General features: G+C 40.2%; 2 protein-coding genes across 5 annotated transcripts; one reads left to right on the top strand and one right to left on the bottom strand.

Moving 5' to 3' along the window:
* Positions 1-5,860: 5,860 nt before the first annotated feature.
* nln (neurolysin (metallopeptidase M3 family)) lies at positions 5,861-12,984 on the bottom strand. Of its 2 annotated transcripts, none has more exons than XM_034240067.1 (13): positions 12,893-12,984; positions 12,091-12,341; positions 11,318-11,466; positions 10,833-10,937; positions 10,505-10,607; positions 10,266-10,426; positions 9,364-9,499; positions 8,498-8,864; positions 7,413-7,614; positions 7,133-7,319; positions 6,911-7,039; positions 6,543-6,679; positions 5,861-6,469 (listed from the first exon to the last, which is right to left on the bottom strand). In XM_034240067.1, exons 1-13 carry the CDS (start codon positions 12,910-12,912, stop codon positions 6,317-6,319), a joined length of 2,100 nt encoding a protein of 699 aa, XP_034095958.1. In that variant the 5' UTR covers positions 12,913-12,984; the 3' UTR covers positions 5,861-6,316. The 2 variants fall into 2 exon arrangements, with proteins under 2 accessions (XP_034095958.1, XP_034095957.1); XM_034240066.1 differs by having other exon boundaries at positions 12,780-12,982.
* Positions 12,940-18,849, top strand: sgtb (small glutamine-rich tetratricopeptide repeat (TPR)-containing, beta). Of its 3 annotated transcripts, none has more exons than XM_034240068.1 (12): positions 12,940-13,074; positions 14,717-14,832; positions 15,167-15,270; positions 15,585-15,660; positions 16,067-16,166; positions 16,366-16,470; positions 16,573-16,711; positions 16,834-16,896; positions 17,300-17,337; positions 17,425-17,508; positions 18,231-18,351; positions 18,440-18,849. In XM_034240068.1, exons 2-11 carry the CDS (start codon positions 14,733-14,735, stop codon positions 18,340-18,342), a joined length of 921 nt encoding a protein of 306 aa, XP_034095959.1. In that variant the 5' UTR covers positions 12,940-13,074; positions 14,717-14,732; the 3' UTR covers positions 18,343-18,351; positions 18,440-18,849. The 3 variants fall into 3 exon arrangements, with proteins under 3 accessions (XP_034095959.1, XP_034095961.1, XP_034095960.1); XM_034240070.1 differs by having other exon boundaries at positions 18,462-18,672; XM_034240069.1 differs by having other exon boundaries at positions 12,950-13,074; positions 14,720-14,832.
* The last annotated feature ends 1,963 nt before the right edge of the window (positions 18,850-20,812 follow it).

Genomic DNA, 20,812 nt, shown 5'->3' with positions numbered 1-20,812 from the left:
GTGAGCGGCAAAACAAGCTCGCCAAAATGGCTTCACCGGTCTGGCATTATTTTAAGGTGTCCGAAAAAGATAGTAAAATAGCGGTATGCAACGTGTGTGAAGCAGAAATCCTGCAGCTCCGCCCGCCGGACCGGTAAGCACAGCGAAACACACACACAGGGAGAACCAGACCGCAGTTAATTTCCTCATATTCCAAATGAGAAATTACGGTAGCAAATCACCCGGTTCTTTACGACCAGAACTATTAACGGGATAAAAACCGGAGGAACCAGGCATGGAGGGAGGTGGCAGAGACAGTGGGTGAAACTGGTAAGTTTTCGCCTGTTTGGGGAGTTTATATATATATATATATATTGCTCGCATAAAATCCCCGGGGCTTTTGCTTTGTATGTCGGGGGCGGGAGATTCATGTGATTGGTTGTTGGTCGCGTTGCTCGCAAAAAATCCCCAAGCTTTCAGACACGCCCAGCTCCAAGATTTTCAAGATTTTTGAAAAGCTGCTGTGTGGACGTACCGTAAGAGTTAGACCTAACACACTTAGCTATTTTATCTACCTCTGGAACAAGCTAAACTAGTTATTATAAATATATTTATTCTTCATTGTCGGGTCACTCATTACTGGATCAGTGAGCTGCATGAGATACTGACAGGCTGTCAGGAGAGAGAGAGAGAGGGGGAGAGAGGAAAAGAGAGCGCTTCCGCTCATTTCTCCCGTGTTATTATCCAAAGTGAATGTAAACTTGAATAATGTACATCATTTGAATGTAATAATTAAGTTGATTGTTGTTTGTGGAAGCTCCAGTGAATGAGCCCCATTAACTGAGTTTTATGCCCCGGCCACACGAGGACGAAAACGGCTAAACGCATAGGATTAACGCAAACGCAAAAAACCTTCCGTCCACATGCAATAGTCATCCGGATAGTGTCTGTCCACACGAGACCGCTCCGTTTAGCTCCAACCGCTGGAGAAGCTGCAGTACATATGCAGGAGCCTGTACGTGGCGCTGTAACTTCGTCCACAAAAGCAGCGAAGAAGTATGGTTGTCATGGTTGCCCTTCTGTTTATTCTCCGCGGTGGGGGCCGAGGGAACCGGGCAGAGTTTCTCGCCAGTCAACGTGAATTAAAGTTTAAATCTTCTGTCAAAATTATAAAAGTGCCGGTCAAAGGTCTTCTTTGTTATTTATTGAGCTTTAAAACAAATGAATAACGACTCTATATAATATAATAATAAAATACACGGAGCCCTGCTCCTCATCTCCACCGCTCCCATGTTTTCTTTTGTGTTGCCATAAGTTTAGTCTCTCTGCGTTTGAGCGCTGGGATAATGCTAATGCGAGGATAATAAAATGGCGGCTTCACAAAACATTTTGGGAGTTTTACGGGGCGTGGTTTGCATTCCGCCCAGCCAATCAGAAATAGGAACATTTTTCTCCCACGAAAGTCCCTGCTCTCTAGCAAAAGGGGGTAAAAAGGTTCTCATGAACTAATTTTAGTTCCGGATTTTTTGGGTGTGAACGCAACATTTCGGAACTATATCGGAACTAAAGTGGGAAAAGTACTGCGGTGTGTGAACGCGCCTAAGGTCTTCAAACTACTTGTTTTAGCCATCCAACAGTCCAAATCTGAAAGATATTGGATTTACTATAAAACAGGAAAGGTGTGACAATTATTTATTATTTGGCTCTCATTCTACATCTATCAGCACTGAATCAGCTATAAGGATAGGAGGGCAATCTTATAGTGATATAGCCTAAATAATTTCCGATTTTGTAGGAAATGTCGTTAATTGTGTCACAAGCACAGACATTTTCTCCAAATGGCTTCACTAAGGCTTTATACCATTATCGGCAACTAGTTAACTGTGTCACAAGATAATTAAATCAATAACCACAAATGCATTCGGTACATGACAACATTGTTGACACATTGCTTGCTTGAGCATATTTCTCTTTCCCTTTCACCACAAAAGTAGAAATGCCAAAAGAATAAATTCAAGGCTAGTCTTACTGTAGTTGGGAAAAGCAATTTGCACTTCTATGGTCACACAAGCTGTAAAACTTTTTTTTTTTTTTTTTAAACTTCCCCATCTGATAAAAAGAGTCATTAGTCAAACACACCTGAAGATGAAACGATACTCCCACAATACCTCTGCTCACAGCCCTGTGTTCAGGCATGAATAGTGTATATGTAATACCAGTTCAACAGCCATTCTCTCCTTAACGGATATGCCATTGGTTCACAGTTAAGGATGATCGTTCACTGTGTCCCTTTTCAACAGGAATGACATCAACTTTAGGAAGTAAAAACATCCATTTGTTGTTAGGTATTACCCTATATTGCCATGCAGGCTGAGTTTTGAACTATTGAACCTAAATATTTTAGGGGCTGCTTAGGAGCAAATGATTTTAACCTGGGTGACCTAGGCTTAATCCTTCAAAAGATGTATTTGTCCAAGTCACAGAGATATGGAAATAATTCACAATGGAAGCTTTATTGACTTTGGATTAACCATTATGAAACCAGGGTAACATTATTCGTGTGTAATGAAGATAAGGAAACATGACTCTGGTGATTTTGTCGAAGGCTTTTGTAGTTTTTGCTTTCTTTCCGTCAACAAGTCGCACAACAAACAGTGCAATAGAGTGCCTTTGTTAGTTAGAGCGAACCTTATCTTCCATTCTAGATACAGTTCATACAAGGAACTTCCATTGAGGTGCTGTCCACCAACACCTCAATGGAAACATGCCACTGCAGTCTTTATGTGATTTGTGCAGTGTATATAGTGAAGATCAGTCTTGTCATATAATTAGATGAATGATCAAAAATGTAAATAGGGGAAAGGTGGGCAGCATATTATCCAGTTTATAGACAGTACCATAAACTATGGAGACATTTAAAGGTTATATTTTACATATTATCATAAATAACAGGATAATCATCAATCAATGTTATCATGAAGAGCTGGATAATCATCTACTAACAGCTGGCCACCAGCTCTCAGTTTATAGGCCTACAACCATGACAACTGTCAGCTGATAGTCTAGTCTCAGCAAGGATGGCCTTTGAAGGATGACCAGAGTGTATCTGTTTTCCTCCATGACAATGCCAGTCATCCAATTCAAGGTTTGAGATTTAAGGAAGCCTTCTCTGCATTTCAACAAGCAGGCTGGAGGAATAATGTATAAATAACTGGTTTATCTTAACATGCTATATTCTCTATTTGGCAAACATAAAACAGCCCGTCGGTCACTTTTAAGTATTAGTTTATATAAGTTTAGTTTTGGTGTATAGCCTGCACACATGTCATGCTGTCAATAGTGTGTTAAAACCCCACCACAAAGCATTCACAGATGTCATTAAAATAAATGCACCTACGAGTTTCTTTCATTTTCACCGGAACGTTTTGTGCTTTATGATTTTCAGAGATTTGGTGTAATTTCCAAAACAACAGTTAATTCAAAGCAAAAAAAGTAGATGGTGATGCATGGACCTGCTTAAATTCCTAAAAAACAAACATGGAGATTAGCACCGCATCCATCTCAAATCTTAACAGGATTAAATAACATAGGAGTTAAATGGGGATAGTAATCTGATTAGTGAACTGGTGAGAAAATGAAAACGCCGAGATGTTGGGTGTAGATCTCACTAATCCCTCGTCCGTCGAAGGGCTAAAGGTGCTCCGCAACACAAGATGTGACTGCTGCTGCTGTTGTTGCAGTGCAGCTGTTACGTTAGTGATATTGAGAAAGGCATTCAAATATACTCATATTGTGTTGACTAATACTTTAAATGGTACCAGACTGCGCTATATTAGATGTAGGCACTGAGTGGATAAGGAAGCAGTCATTGCAAACAGGCAGACATGTGACGTTACAGCTGTTAACCCAAAATACAGACAGCTGCTTACATTGCTAGTGACACTGACTACCTATTATAAACAAACATAAACATGATTTTAATGATTGTATAACTGATTTAAAATATGTGTTTTTGTAGACTTTTAATTTTACTGAATGAATGGGGGTTTCAATACATTACATTCTAAATGTAAACATGGCACAACATTTAACTTCCTCCAAACAAATAAAAATAAATAAATACAAAATATACAAACAAATATATATATGAAACACACACAAAAATACATTAATTGAAGAACAACAAGGTTGATGAAAAAAGTGCCTCTTACTTTGAAAACAGACACAAACACACACACCAGCTTAAACAAAATGTTTCCCGAGATGTTTGTATTCCGGGTGATTTTGCGGATCTGCATATTTACAGAGTTTCGTAAATTGTGCTTTGGTTGAATAGTTTTTTCGAATTCACTGAATTACTAACATAGGACTCAAGTCGGACAGCGCCAGAATGGGACCTCAACGACGCTGCGCTACGCAGCTAGCCGTAATGTTAGCATGTTGTAAGCCCCCCCCCCCCACACACACACACACACACACACACACACACACACAAACACAGAAACAGTAACAAACAAAGACTCTTACCTGAATTGCTTTCGAGTCAGCGTCTCATTCAACGATATCAGAGTTATGAGCAGGTTGTTAGTATCCAAAAAAAACGTGTCGAGAAGCGGGCATCAGCTAGCTTTGCTTGAGGTTAGTTCAATAGGGGTGTGCTAGTTAGCAGTTAGCTAATGCTGCCCCATTAAAGAGCAACTCGAAGCTGGCCCAGTTCGCACATTCTCCTCAGCAGAGCCGTCCTCAAGTTGTTTTACGTTGTCGTCCCCCACACGTAAAAGTATTCAGCTCACATAAAGACAACTAACCGAACGGGATGAAATTTGAAAAAGATGGTCCTTAATTTGTAAGACTTAATGACACGAGCATTCAAAAAAATCCAAAATGTCCACGACATTCAGCAAGGAAATACAAAAGGCAAAAATGCGAGGCAAAGCGAAACCTTTTCATGTAAAGTACGCCGCTCCCAGATGTTTTCACTCATAATTTCGTTTCCTTGTTGCTATGAAAGAGTCGAGTGAAGCTACATTGAGGCTGTTAAGAGCAAACATGGAGCGGTGGGTTTCTTCTCTGCGACCTCTGTGCCTACATGTAGGAGGAGGCTGTCCACCAGAAGTCTCCTCCAGCTGCACCGAGCCCCGCGGTGATGCTTTCACTATCTCTCCCTGACACTTTTAATGAATCCCCGTATCACCCATCCATTTGCTCGACAATATTTTCTTCCTATCTGATTAGGTTAAGGAAGGTAATCATACAGACGAGAAGCAATGGCAAATAAGACATTTTATTAAACAAACCTACAACCATAAAGGTGTTTGCACTATTTACAACAGTCTCACCAGTCAAATGTACATTATTTCATTTAAAAAAAATGTATTTATCAACAGAGAAAGTGTTTTCCCAACGATAAATGTATCTTTCTTTACTATTTCGAAGTACAATTCCAGTTTATGCTATCTTGTGGCGCCCCCTGGTGTTTATATCTCCATTAATGCAGGAGCATTTTAAATAATGCAAACCTTTTTGTGATTATAAACACATTTTCTTAATCAGTTTCTTTAAATATTTCCTACAAGAGCCTAATCCCCTTTAAAGGAGGGAACTTAATGCAACACATGTATTTACACTAAGGTTTTGTAAGCAATTTTGCCCTAGTATGTGCAGTTTTGAGATCCTAGACTGTCTGCATATAAGAATCTCTGAAAGTTAACCATAGTATCCTATCACCGTCTGTCTGAATCTGTATGCTTATTCTAATACATATTTCAGTTTAATGGAAATTTGACAGGACAACAAATTCAAAGATGCAATAACAAGTGTGTTCTGCATATCCACCTACATAAACTATTGGTAATCTATACATTCAAAAAATCATTATCAATTAAAACAATTAAGAAACAATGTATTTTTACAATGGTAACATGCAGCTGTGCACACACAACTATGCCTTTTTCACAGAAGAAATGTTCACATGTCACAGTAGAAAACAGATGGTGTTAATAATTAAATGAATGCTGACTTATTCACATTTAGCTGCTTGTTTTCATAGTCATAGGGTCATAGGTTTGTGCATGGTGTCTTTTGCTTTGGCTTACTAGGACACTTAAATATAACAAAATCATTGTAAATGTAATTATTAACACTAACATAATTGTACATGCAATCATGGGGATCCTACATGATTTACAGTTTATTTGAAAAAATGCAAGCAGGTAGAAATTATCCAGTTTTCAATACACTTCAAGAAAAGTCTTTTTTTAATCTTCATACAAAAAGTACAAAAATATTAAATAGTTTGACAAAAAAACAGTTCTACAGTATATATATATATATCAAATTACAAAGTCTGTGTTTTCTGTGACTTAATCAGTCCTTTGCTCTGAAAGAAGGCGTCCTGGCAGGGGTCACGGCCGAGGAAGGTTTTCAGCATGTCCATGCCGTCCTCAGATCCACCAGCTTCCAGGATCACCCTTCTGTACTCTTTTCCAACCTAATAAATATATTTTAAAGTGAGATGTGTGCTTACAAGAAAATGTATGATATATTGTAATAATCACACCTACCTTTGGATTCATAATGCCTTCCTTTTTAAAACGGCTAAAATAAATGTCCATGGAGTAAACTTCACTCCACAGATAGCTGTAGTACTGTCCATCATATCCTCCAACCAAGTGGCTGAAACTGGCAATCATATTGGTACCTGCAGAGAACAGAGCTTTGTTATTACATAAAATACAGCTGACATTCACAGAATCAATTAAACACAAAGAGCTTTTCTGTCAATTTGAAATGTAACAATGCAAGTATTTATCCTTATAAGAGACAATTGATAAATAAATGCTCTCAATCACTGAGAAAAGTGTTAATGCATTTATTTCTCTAAATATATGCGTAATCTTGCAAATCTACTGTTGCTAAAGTAACTACTGACCTGGTGTAGCAGGAACACCCAGGATGTCCTCGCAGTGCTTTGCAAACACCTCAGCTGTATCAGCATCTGGACAGCTGTGTAGGGACTGATCAACTTTACCAAGGACTACCTGGCGCAGGTTCATCAGTCCTGAAGAGGATAGAAAAGTCAGAGACCCTTGATTTCTCTATAAATGTTCTACACATTTATTTTTTGAATTAACAGAAAACTCCAGTTTCTCACCGGTATTGGCGACTCTAGATGCAATCAGTTTGTCGAGCAGATTGTCTGGGATTGGGCTGCCGTCCTTGTAGTGGCGGGACATTCTCCTCAGAGGCTCCTTCTCCCAAACCCAGTTCTCAAGCATCTGCGACGGCACCTCCACAAAGTCTGTCTCCACCAGGGTTCCACTGAATTCTGAAAAAGTGGTCTGTAATAAACACAGGACAATCTCCATCACTCTAATTAATATACAATACTATATTAAACTCACACAAAGCTGCTGATATTCAAAGTGACCTACCTTAGAACAGATCTCATGCATAACATGACCGAATTCGTGGAAATAAGTCTCCACCTCATGGTGTTGGAGGAGGGAGGGCCAACCTTTTCTGGGCTTGGTAAAATTAGCCACCATGGCCGCCACTGGAAGCCTGCGTTTTCCATCAGGTCCCCTGCAGCCGGGCTGCAGTCCAAAGCACGCTGCATGGCCATACTTCCCCTCCCTGGTGGAAGATGAAGTTACACAGTCAGACAGCAGGCTCAATCAGAGCATTAAAGGTGGGGTGGGTAAGTTTGAGAAACCGGCTCGAGATACACTTTTTGTTATATTCCATAGAATGCTCTTAACATCCCGATAGCAATGAATATCTTAAGTGCTTTGACAAAAAAATGTCATCTGTAGAAGCCGTAATACTGTAAAAAGTACAACCAATCCGTTTAGCCGGCCCTGTCTGTCAGCCTTCCATCTCGTGCACGCACAAATGTATCTCGTGCCGTCATTGGGCGTGCATTGCAGCAGTACTTCAATGACTCGCCAGCAACAGGCGGCCACTTTCACCAGTCTGCTGACGTCATGTGCGCGTTCATGTGTGTTGGAGGAGGTGCTCTGTAAGGAAGTCTGAAGGAAGGGGCGGATTCTTTTCGGCTGCGTATACTTTCAAATTTTAGTGCACTCGAGCCGGTTTCTGAAACTTACCTACCCCACCTTTAATACTAATGACATTACAAAGATTAAGGGCTATTGTCACCGATAGCCTTAATATTTTTGTTATGATTGTGAATGAACTGATTAGAGCTATACGATAGGTTGATCAACAGCAAATGGATCAGCAATTATTTTCCAAATTAAATTAATCCTTTTTCAAGCACAAATGCCCCAGTTAGGGCTTCTGAAAATATGCAATTTAAAAAAAAATTGGATAATGAATGAAATATGTTTGGATTTTAAACTGTTGGTCAGACAAATCAAGACATTTACATAGAATTGGAATGTTCACAATTGTATGACATTATATAGATGATAAAATCAATCAAAGAATCAAAAATATATCAGGACATTAATCGCTACACTTGTTAGCTGCAGTCCTACGGTGACACTTTCTTTACCTCGGATGCAAGTCCATGTAGAACTGGCCGATCTCCTCTCCAGTTTCAGTGTCCCGGGCAGAATAAAGCTTCACATTTTCATGCCACACATTAGCGTGTTCCACCTGTGTGAATGTGAGACCCAGCAGCTCCTGGTAGATACCAAACAGTCCCTCTGTCACCACGTCAAGAGGGAAATACTCAATGAGTTTGTCTTTGTTCACAGCGAACTTGCACTGCTCCACTTGATTCATGTAGTAGGGTAGGTCCCAGGCATTGATCTGTCCATCATACTGGAAGCCCTTCATCAAGCACTCACGCTTCTTCAGTGCAAGAATATATTTCCTCTCTTTGATTCCAATGGGCTTTAGTGTTTCATAGAAGGTATCTGTAGAGTTAGAACAAAAACAAGATAAATAAATGTGCCAAAAAGTTTCAAATCATTTCATTATTGTTTTTTTCTATATGTCTAATTGTAAAGCACAAAGTCTCAGTCCTTTCTCAGATCTTGTTTGTATCTAAAACAATTAAAACTACTATGAATTACTACTATTTAAAAAGATCATCAATTATCTCTGGTTTATATGGATTTGTAATACAATAACAAGCCACTGACAACACTCAGTCAGCCATTTTTCACTTGTGATATATGACGCTGATCATGAAGGCTACATGACACTACATAGGAGAGGCATGAAGTGCAACATTTACAAAGTTACACTCAACAGGCATGAGGTGTAGGGTTTCTGTCTAACAGCTGAGCCCACCCATCTGTCCAATGAAGTTGATCTTTCTAATGCAAAGCTGTTAAAAGATGGTCTCGTCTTAAATTACATGTCTTTTATGTGTGCGTGTGCCTGAGCGGTGCAATGTCAAAGCTGTCATACCTAAGAAGTCAGACACATTGCCTGCATTCTTGGCCATGTTAATCTCCAGCACATAGTTCGCATAGCTAGTGTAACCAAGTAAGTCTGCAACCTTTGCCTTCAGCTGTATCAATTGTTCCAGGATTGCTGTGTTAACCTGAAATACAAGAAAGTGGAAGAAAGAGATATGCAGATCAAATAATGGTTAAAATTGAAAAAATATCTATTTTAGTCCTGGTTGATTTGGCGACACGTGTGGTAACAGCAGGTGCAGCAAAAATATACAGAAGAGCAGCTGGAGTATCTGTTTACAGTGCAGCATAACAAACTCATATTGTTTTAATAAAGGAATCAATCAATTGCTGGCACTCTTCCATGAGAGTTACAGCAAGGGTCTGATTTCAGGCTGCATAAGTAGCTTTCCACACTGCAGCGTCATGTGAGCAGTGTGCAACCTTTCACCTGCAACTGTGAAGGAAACAGCTCACTGAGGTTGCTTGTTATTGTTTTACATTGTGTTTCACCACTTAAATACTTTTAATTGGCAAGCAGCAGCGGGAAATAACTGGTTTACATTAGCAGTCATTTAATACAGCTACGGCTCCTGGAGAGTGAACAGTAAACAGTACAGCAGATATAAATGAGATGGAATAACTAACGGATATACTAGTGCATGCATGACCTCCTCTGGTACCCTTGTGTGTATGTCTGTAATTACTATTTGGGCAAGGCAAAATATATATTTTTTTTGTATGTGAGAGTTTAGAGAGGTTATATTTTTAAACTTTTAGCATAGTACTTGCAAGTGACAGCACTATTTCTGCAGGTGAACAGTATATGGATGAACTGAAGTTGAAACAGACAGTTCTTACTGGGTTCAGGGAGGTGTAGGAAGCACAGATTTGTTATCGAACTCCACTCACGTCTTTACACCTGCTGTGAAAAGCTGTTTCCATCTTCCTCCTGGTCTCAGGGTTATGACACCTCTTCATCAGCGGGAAGTAATGGGGATATTCAAGTGTCACTTTATACCGCCCGTTTGCTGTCTTGTCCAGTCCATCAAGGAAGCTGTCAGCAAGCCCACCTTAACAGAAAGTTAACAACATCAATTTAAATCAAATCCGGCAGTCCCCCAGGCTTAGTGTATTGTGTATAGGCTTACCGAGTTCATTCTCAGAAAAAACAAGAAACGTATTGTCCTCATTCAGATTCTGGTTGAACTCTATGGAGAGTTCACATATAAGCTTGGATTTTCTTTTTATTTCCTTTAGAAAGAAAAGGAGTCATCAGGAATTATGTTTTTATATATTGTTTTCAAGTATGTGACGTGATAGTTGAAGAATTATAAAATTGGGGGTGAAAAAATATAAATACAGCCAAAAATTCAAACCTAAAATGACCAAATTGCTTTCATTATACAAACTCTTCAATGCAATTTATATGGTCAAAATTAAAGTAGCTTTACTAATTAAGTCACTTATTCTTCTTACCTCTTGCATATCTTTAGACAAGTGCAGTCCTTTCCGCTTTCCCAATGTAACAAGTCTGTCTAAGAACCTCTTCTCTTCAGGTGAAGAGTTCTCTTGGAGCTTGTTCTGTGAACAAATATTCACAAAAACACACATCTTATTTACTCACTTGTAATTATGCTGCAAGTGAGCAAGCCACTCATTCACAGAAAAACATATGGCGTGGGCTTCCATGGAAAATATCAGATTCAATTACTTTCCCATGCTAAAAGAGAACCAGTGGTGGAGTCAAATAAGGTTACTGTATACACACTTCAGGCCTTGCCAATTTGTCATTGGCATAGCTACTTGGATAAATGCACCAACCCCTCAACGAGCTTCAAAATCCATGTATTTTACCGTTAACAATACTTTAACACGATTATCGAGTTGACTGGGTGTTTTACTAACCTAACTCCCCTCATGTCGTGATGTGTATGTTCAAGTGGATGTGATATGAGGCGTACCTGCAGCGCTGTGATTCGCTGGAAAACATCTTCCCTCATACTAATCTCCACGTCAAACTCAGACAGTTTCTTGTCGGCCTCTGTGCTCGCTGCCCGAACCTCTTTAGAAGGACAGACGTACTGGGGGAAATCAAGCACATGGAGCGATGCTAAGGGAACAGAACAGACAAAAAGACAGCATTAACATTGTGCCAGATAGGAAAATGCATGAAGTAACCCATTCTGTTTGTAAAATGTAATCTTCTTAAATGTTTTATGTGAGGGACTGCGGATGGAAATGAGCTCAAAGCTAAATCTGGCACTGTTACGCTTGACACATTTGAATGTTTTAAGTGTTCATTACTGTGCATTGTCCCTGCCAAATAAAACGATTACAAAATAAAATAAATGAAAGATGTTATTACATATATTTTGTTGTCAAAAGATCCCATTAAAAGACCAAATCCACACTTTCACACCCACTATGTTTTCAAGCTGAAAACCGAAACCTTCAAAAATCTGTAAAAATAAATTATTGTGTGTTTGTCTGGGACTATTTTCAGCTGGGGTATAATACAAATGTAGTGCTATGGTTAATACGTAGATGTACAGTATATGGGACTGAAGTAGGCTACTTTAGTTCATGGTAATAATGCAAAGTGTCACGTCGTTTAACAATGAGGCCCATTTATGTGTTTTATATAGCTTAAGGACAACAATGGAGCATATTGGCACACGGTTCTTATCAACAAGAAACATGTACATTATCACCAGATGTATACCTCAACACTTACATGCATAATCCAGCTTGGCATGAGCCAAGGCTTTCAGGGTGTTTTCAACTGAAACATTTTCTATCTTTAGAGACCCGATGTCATCATAGACAGCTTTTACTCTGTTTATCAAGCCGTCTGTAGAGGTCCGGATATCATCCGGGGTCAGGTCCCATCTCAAAGCTTGTCTCTTATTTCCTGCCAGGGAGCAGTCTCTGGCAGATATTACAGATCCATTCTGGATGGTGGTTCTCAGCAGAGGATTGGAGACGCTGTAAAACATTAGACATCTCAGTTTACTACGACTTTGAATCAGAATTAGAGTTCAGATTTAATTTAACAGGTGGCACAAGGCCACTGTAAGCAGTTCATTATTCAAGGTCACACTTGAAACGTGCTCTGCATTTTTTCCATGCTAAGAGGGGGCATTTTCCCACTCAGGGTAGAGTTTCATAGCATGACAGCGGAAGCCTTTCGAAACAAGATCATAAATAGTAAGGGCTGCAGCTGTGACAAACCTCTGCCAAGACTTATAAACATTTCAGCGCTTTCCTTTAAAGAGCAGGAGTGAATGGAACATTATTTTACCATCCTTTTTACTATGATTAACAGGTGGTAGGCTAAATGAAATAACAGCAAACATATAGTAAGTTAATGAAGCAAATCACACTGGTGTTAAATAAATAGTCTTAACATATGCAGCATCATACCTGTACACCGCGCGGCACACTATAACTCTTAACGCACACATGCCAACGGTTCATGCGTTCTCCGTGCAAACGAAAACAAAAGCAGAAAAAAAGCCCCTTTCTGTTCCTCTTACTGTGGCTCAGTCCAAACCATTCTGTGCAGGGACAGAGAGAGCAGCAGCTGCAGGCACCCTCTCCTCTGAAATGTGGAAAAGGCTCCTTATTTCCGCTTTTAAGGCGCATGCGCAGAAGATGCGATCAAATCCGACACAGGTCCTCATGACGCGGCGGCACAGACAGCTGGATAAGAGCTCAGGTAGGTGGGCGGGGGGTTCCGAGTGGCATCCTTTGACACGATGTTATTTATAAATGTGATTTATCGTGCTACGTAGGTGATTTAAGGTCCTTTCCTCCCTCTCCTCCTGCATGTTTTGCTTCCCTGACAGCAGGTTGTGATTGTTTCAGCCTCACAATCTGCACAGTGGCGATCAGCGGATATTATCCTGAAGACAGGCTTTATGCAAACAGCTGCATGCGCCAGTGGTTATGTTTTCTCGAATGCATTGGATTTAGGCTATTCAATAATAATGCTTGCATAATGAATAAAAACACACATCGTCTCCTATGATGGTATTACACCACAGCCTCCGCATCACTGCATGTCCGTGTGTCAGTCTATGGTGTCAACACACTGAGGAGGAGTGGCTGAGCCCGACTATATCAGCCTAGCAACGCATGGCATCAGTGTGATGGAGATATGAGGCAGTGTTTGTTTGTTTGTGTCTGCGATGTATTTTCCTCATAGAGTCTGTTTACATTTTGGTTGCTGAGCCAATCTCTGTGGAACTGCTTCGGTCAGACAGATGAAAAACGGCCATCTTTTTAATGGAGCAATCTTTTTTTTGTTGGTGTGTATAGTATACAATAATAATGTAGCTCTCATCCACCTCTGAGTTGTCTTGGAAACAAGAACCATGCACCGACAGCATCATTTCTTATTTTGCCGGAGTTAATAGAATAACTAAATCAACCTGTTAGCAGCAGGACCCCGGGGCAACAATCTGCTATTGAGCCAATATTGTGGTCATTTCATTTGAGTGAGCAGTGGGTGTAAACCATAGACTGGTGTAAACACAGAGCTCCTTGCGTCCCCTGCAGGGTTCACATTAGTCCATGTGTTATGCAAACTTCTTAACCACTGCAATTTATTAATAACCAACAATCATTTGAGTTGTAGTGAATCTTGAAGATTATTTTGAGGCCTATGTTAATGACTATAACAACATAACCCAACACTGTTTAAGAGTTGGTTGGGATTTGACATAATTCAACAAACCATAAAAAACCCATAGGCCTATTTCACCACCACATAACATATATCAGGATTGTGCAGGGTCTTTGACTATGAAATAATGTACCTTGATCAATAATGGAAACCTGTGACTTAGAAAAGGGATCATTTCCGATCCAAAGATCAGTCACTGAGAGCGCACCTGTTCATATTCAGATAGAAATGTGAACCTGTTTATCAAACTAGTAGTAAGATGCAAAAAGGGTGTGGAACATGAGTTTGAAATAATTTATCATGACATTTATTTGTTGCTGGGTTAGGGTGAGGGTTGATAGGGTTTGGATTAGGGTTAGTGAATATTAAGAATCTCAATAGAGATATTGAAGACATTTATTAACTTAAACCCAGAAATATCTAGCAGGTGCTCATTGACAAATCGACCTAGTATCGATTTTGTATCTGACTGTGAGGTTTACTACTAGAGATAACTTCTGTTGACCCTGGATGTTTGCATCTGACCAACAGTTTAACCATAAGTTTATCTTGCATTATTTATCATGTGGCCACTTTTAGCTATTCATTATCTTACCATGTGTTTATGAATAAATACAGTCATTCTTTTGTGGCTGTCTTTTCTGTTCCATCCCAAACAACTTCTTGTGTGCAGCAGTTTCCAGATAAAAATGGCAGTGGAGAAGCGTCTGGCATTCTCTATTGTGCAGTTCCTACGAGATCAAACACATCAGGGCGCTTTGAATTCTGATGAGCAGGAGAGCCTCGAAGGTATAGGCCAACTCGCTGTGCATCTACACTTCACAAATATAGGACAACATGCTTCAGCTTTCAGCAGAGTAATGCTTTTATCTCACTATCCTTATAAAGCGAGAATAAAAGATAAAGAATCACACTAGACTGGGAATTAGGGCATGGTGTTCAGTACTTGTGGTGGTGTGTTTCATCCTATATGAACAGATAGAAAAATATCTCACTCTGAATGAGCAGCCAAGCTCTGACTCACCATCTCACCAGAAAAATACTGTGAAGACCAATTGTTTGGCTGGCAACTTAAAATCTCACAAATGTTATTTATCTGGTCAACATCTTTCTGTGAATGCAGTTGCCATACAGTGTTTGGAGACGACCTTTAAGATCGGCTCCAGTGACTCCCACCTCGCTGTGCCACAGCCTCTGACAGAAATATTCCTCAACTCCCTGCTTAAGGTGGGTGATGCACCATCCATGCTTTAACATATGAAGGAGGTACGATATTTCATCATTATGTATAGCACATACAAACTCAAAGTCAACACTAAGCCTTTCTTATGGCAGACATATATTGTCAATATAACTGTTACTACATCTTTATTTAAGGAGTGCCTGTGCATGCTGGCTCACTGCCATTAGGTAATGGCCAGCATATAGAAATCCTTAATACAATGAGTTACACCTGCTTTCCCTCCTGTTAAGGTCAAAATCTCTTCATTCAGTCACTATTCACTTAGAAGTAATGACTCTTTTATTTGACATTTACTTAGAATGACAATATTACCATACCAGAGACCTCCCCATCTCCAGAAGACATTGAAAGAGCGGAGCAACTTAAAAATGAAGGTAAAGTCAAACGTTATTTGTTACTATAACTCAACTAAAACTTTGCATTCCTCTGTAGCCTTCCTGGTAGCACCACAAAGTGCTTGTGCTCTGTTAAACAAAAATCATACAGAAGAGGTTACTAGGTAACTAGAAGATAAATATAGAGACAGTATGCCTGTAAATGAAATTCTGATGATATCCATGACAACATTGAGACCTTTACCATGAATATATCTTAATGTTGATATCACGTTCATCCCAATATGAATTATTATTTGTACATCAATTGTTGACACATTTGCATCATCTATTTAAAAAAGCCATGACAAAAAGCAAAACTATGATGCATCTATTATAACTTTGGCAAAAAATGCTAAACAACATATTTTTTTCCAACCCTAACCCCTACCCATTTTATTTTCAGGGAACAACCACATGAAAGAAGAGAACTACAGATGTGCAGTGGAGTGCTACACAAAGGCCATTGACCTGGACCTGAGAAACGCTGTGTACTACTGCAACAGGTCTTTACAACTGCAAGCAACAGGATTTACTGTCAATGTTCTGCACCTAACTTGTACTGGTTTACATATTATATACTACAGCACACAAGCACATTTGAACAGGAGAACTAAATTGTTGATTAAATCCCTTCCTTGTGTTATGTATGTACAACGCACAGTTATAAAGTTAAGCATGGGGTCTGAATGTAACCCTCTGCAGGGCGGCGGCTCACAGTAAACTGGGAAACTACACAGAGGCAACTGGTGACTGCGAGAGAGCCATTGGGATTGACCCTACCTACAGCAAAGCGTACGGGAGGATGGGGTGAGTTTCATGTTAGAAAAATCCTTGTTTTAATAACGCCTGTCTCAATGATATTTCAAGGTCTGAGAAAATGCGGTCTGTGTCTTTATTTTGTGGCTGCAGTCTGGCTCTGACAGCCATGAACAAGTATCCAGAGGCAATCTCCTTCTTCAAGAAAGCTTTGGTATTAGATCCAGATAATGATACCTATAAATCCAACCTGAAGATAGCGGAGCAGAAGCAGAAAGAAGCAAGCAGCCCAGTGAGTAAAAGCAAGCTGTCTTTACCTCATTTTATTATTATGTAACATTAGTTATATCCCATCAAAGCTCACATACATATCAGAGCCATGTTTATTTTTGACCTTTTTAATGTGTGCCACAGATAGCTGCTGGATTGGGTTTCGACATGGCTAGTTTAATCAACAACCCTGCCTTCATCAGCATGGTGAGTCTGAATGTATGCACTGCACATAAAGCCTGAGAGGTTAGCGCTGTTTAGCAAACATTTGTCCTGGAGACAGGTGTTGTATGCTTGTGTTGTCTCTGTGAAGGTTAGACCAGATTCTTTTATCCTAATTAGCCCCATGAGTGACAGTTAGCCCATTAATCAACCGGATTATTGTGGAGGGGAGAGCACGGTGCCTGGGTTTCTGACAGTGCGGACTCGTTAAACGATGACACAAGGGAACGTCTGCCAGGACAAGAACGCTTCTACAAGCATACCAGAGTTTACTGCAGCAACAATGACAACATACATCTAAATCATCTGTCTGTATGTACCGCACTAGATAATCAGAAATGAATCGTCCTTTTAATACATCTATGAAAAACTTGATTTTTGTCCACAGGCTGCAAGCGTGATGCAGAACCAACAAGTGCAACAGCTGTGAGTGTCAGAATGAATTGTTGCCTTCAGAGTAAAGTGCAGAAGAAGCATGATTTGACTGCCTGTCTCTGTGTCTCTGGGGGTCAGTATGTCAGGAATGATGTCTAATGCAGTCGGGGGTCCTGCAGCAGGAGTCGGGGGACTGTCGGACATCTCCAGTTTGATTGAAGCGTAAGTACATAAAAATAGATGAAAATACTTTTGCTTGTTTATTATTAACTGTCGAGAGTTTTGAATGAGTTCAGCATATTTAAATATAAGACATTAAAGTAGTTATTCAAAATGTTACAGTCTGTACGACAAATAGCCTATAAAACCACAGGAATCCATTTGAATGGTTCCAGTCTAGTCTAACTATCTACTGGCAACATTTTTACATTTGTGGTACAATCCTGAGAGTGATATAGATCTTCTCATCTAACTCTTGACAATAAAAACAATGTGAACATTTCTGAAACAATGTCATATGAATATCTGATTCCAACGGGGCATGCTGCCCACTGAGGCTCAAAGCCAGTTTGTGGTGTTAGAGTAGGCCTACTTTTCTGCAGCATCAAGTGAAATTTGATGCAGGAGCAATGCACCTCAACAAGCATTTTTCAAAACGATCTTATACACGTTGGTGGAGGCTAAAACAGAATGTAATAACTCCCTAAATTGAGGTGACATGTTCAGACCACAAACCCCTTAGATATTGAGAAGCAGTGGCTCTGTTGATAGTAGCCTACCACGTAGCCCAGCGTCAGAATACTTTTACTTTTGTCAACAAGGTGAGGAAATAAGGCTTTTATCAAAAAGGAATTTCTTCTACTGCATATTAAAAACTAAGATATTTCTCATCTTGCTTTTTGTGAGCTATTGTTTTAAACACAGTTCTCTGGTTGGTCTGTCAGGGGTCAACAGTTTGCGCAGCAGATCCAGCAGCAGAACCCCGAGCTGATCGAGCAGCTGAGGAACCACATCCGGAGCCGCTCGTTCAGCGGCAGCGCGGAGGAGCACTCCTGATCTGATAAGGTCTTTATACTTTTAAACCAAATATTAGCTGCCCGTAGGCTATATAAATATATATATATCATTAACATGTATTATTTTTATATTCCAGTCTCACATTTTTTTCCTCCAAGGAAGGGCAACCATGGCGCGATTACAATCTCTACACCCATTTCTTGAAATCAAATCCCCGGCACAGCTGGAACGAAGAGACAAGGATCGGGTTGAAGGCACTTTACTGTGAATACAAACTCTGAGGCGGAGAGAGGTGAAGACCTAGAGACTGGACCATGAAATGAAGCATCCTATACATGAAGGGCAAAACACACTTGAAACACTTAATCATAAAAAGAGCCAAGAGGCGCATTCACACCGCAGTACTTTTCCCACAAAGGTTCATGAGAACTTAGTTCATGAGAACTCTTTTGTCGCGTTCACACCAAAAAGAGCCGGTACTAAAATGAGTTCATGAGAACCTTTTTACCCCCACGATGCAGGGACTTTCGTGCGGCTCTCTTGTGAGAAAAGAGCTATATTTCTGATTGGCTGGGCGGATTGCAAACTACGCCCCGTAAAACTCCCAAAAAGTTTTGTGAAGCCGCCATTTTATTATCCTCGCATTAGCATTATTAGCATTAGCATTAGCCCAGCGCAGAAACGCAGAGAGACTAATTTATGGCAACACAAAATAAAACATGGGAGCGGTGGAGATGAGGAGGTGTCGGCGTTCTGGCGATTTTCTGGCTTCAGTAGAAGCTGCTGGGAGTCCCAGCAGCTTCTACTGAAGCCAGTCCCCAACGCCGGGGACTTCGGGTGGCAGTATACGCCGTGAAGTGGTTTGCGGCCTGCCAGTAAACCCAAAGCAGAATAAGAAGAAGTGACGTCAGCGGCTTCATTTGCCTAATCCACCCCCAGGGATTTATTCCGGTGTGAACGCGATCTGTATTTAGTTCATGAGAACTAAAGAGTTCTCATGAACCTTTGTGAGAAAAGTACTGCGGTGTGAATGAGCCTATTAAGCTTGCTTTTACATCCTGCTGAAATTGTGTTTTATATGTGCTGAAAATACTGCCCGCTTCATGTTATGAGTTAGGGATCATTCTGTTTATTCATGATACGTAGAGAGTAGGGAGGACTGCAGGACACATTCAGCGTTTGTTCATAGAAAAACACACCAGGTTTATATTGCATCCAGTTCAATATTATTTTTGTAGACGGCATATAGGCTCTACTTGTGTATTGAAAACACGTTGGACTCACATCACTGCTTTTCAACGAGTAGCCTACTACTTAACTGTTGATTAAGACAATGTAATTGTATAGCAGTGTTTGCAGCCTGCATCATGTTGTTATTGCACTTTAGCAAATAATAAATATACCCCCTTTAAGCATATTTAATTGTTCATTAACTAGAGTACTAAGATTGATCATTTTGCATGCTCTTAAATCTGGTATTTGAGATCAGATGCTTTATGGAAACAAATAGGTATGCTAGGGCAGCACAATGTTTTGTCCAAAACATGTGAATAAATGTCTTGAAATTCAGCAACGTGTCACACTCGTGCTTTTTTGTGATTGTTATTCACTCACCGGCCTCTTTATTAGGTAGGCTACACCTTGCCAGTACCTGCTTCAGAACTGCTTTAATTCTTCGTGGCATAGACAGACTCAACAAGGTGCTGGAAACATTCCTCAGAGACTTTGGTCCATATTGAGATGATAGCATCACCCAGTTGCTGCAGATTTGTCGGCTGCACATCCATGATGCAAATCTCCCGTTCCACCACATCCCAAAGGTGCTCTGTAGGATTTAGATCTGCAGACTGTGGAGGCCATTAGAGTACGGTGAACTCGTTGTCCTGTTCAAGAAACCAGTTGGAGATGATTTGAGCTTTGTGACATGGCGTTATCTTCTTTATTCCAGTTTGGTGAGCCTGTGTGAATTGTAACCTCAGTTTCCTGTTCTTAGTTGACAGGATTTCTCCCATAGAACTGCTGCTCACTGGATGTTTTCTCTTTTTTCAGACAATTCTCTGTAAACCCTATGAAGGTTGTGTGTGAAAATCCTAGATCAGCTGTTTCTGAAATATTCAGACCAGCCCATCTGGCACCGACAACCATGCCACGCTCAAAGTCACTGAAATTACCTTTCTGATGCTGTCTGAACTTCACCAGGTCGTCTTCACCATCTCTCCATGCCTAAATGTAGGCTATTGAGTTGCTGCCATGTGATTGGCTGATGAAAAAGTTGTACCTGTGAGTGTATTATTACTTGTGTTAAATCTTTACATAGCGGGTGATACGGTGGCCGCCAACGGCCCAAAACACTTCCATTAGTAGAACGCTTTCCAGCACAATGCTAATATAAAAACACACATTTGCCAAACCAAAACCAAACCACATCTTCTCCACCAACTTGACAACACATTGCAGCATTTAGAAAACAATCACCAACATTCGCACCATTTACAAAATGCGTTGCATA

Source organism: Gymnodraco acuticeps, unplaced genomic scaffold, assembly GCF_902827175.1.
Source record: "Gymnodraco acuticeps unplaced genomic scaffold, fGymAcu1.1, whole genome shotgun sequence".
Classification (NCBI taxonomy): Eukaryota; Metazoa; Chordata; class Actinopteri; order Perciformes; family Bathydraconidae; genus Gymnodraco; species Gymnodraco acuticeps.
This window is presented reverse-complemented; position numbering and strand designations above follow the sequence as displayed.

Bases quoted from the DNA above. Each gene is read 5' to 3' on its own strand.
- nln (XM_034240066.1), bottom strand. From the start codon at position 12,820: ATGTGTGCGTTAAGAGTTATAGTGTGCCGCGCGGTGTACAG. The intron at 9,500-10,265 runs GTGAGTGGAGTT...CTTGTATTTCAG, and splicing joins TTCACAGCAGGTGTAAAGAC to GTTAACACAGCAATCCTGGA. The intron at 6,680-6,910 runs GTCAGTAGTTAC...TGTTCTCTGCAG, and splicing joins GGGTGTTCCTGCTACACCAG to GTACCAATATGATTGCCAGT.
- sgtb (XM_034240068.1), top strand. From the start codon at position 14,733: ATGGCAGTGGAGAAGCGTCTGGCATTCTCTATTGTGCAGTTCCTACGA. The intron at 14,833-15,166 runs GTATAGGCCAAC...CTGTGAATGCAG, and splicing joins TGAGCAGGAGAGCCTCGAAG to TTGCCATACAGTGTTTGGAG. The intron at 15,661-16,066 runs GTAAAGTCAAAC...TTTTATTTTCAG, and splicing joins GGAGCAACTTAAAAATGAAG to GGAACAACCACATGAAAGAA.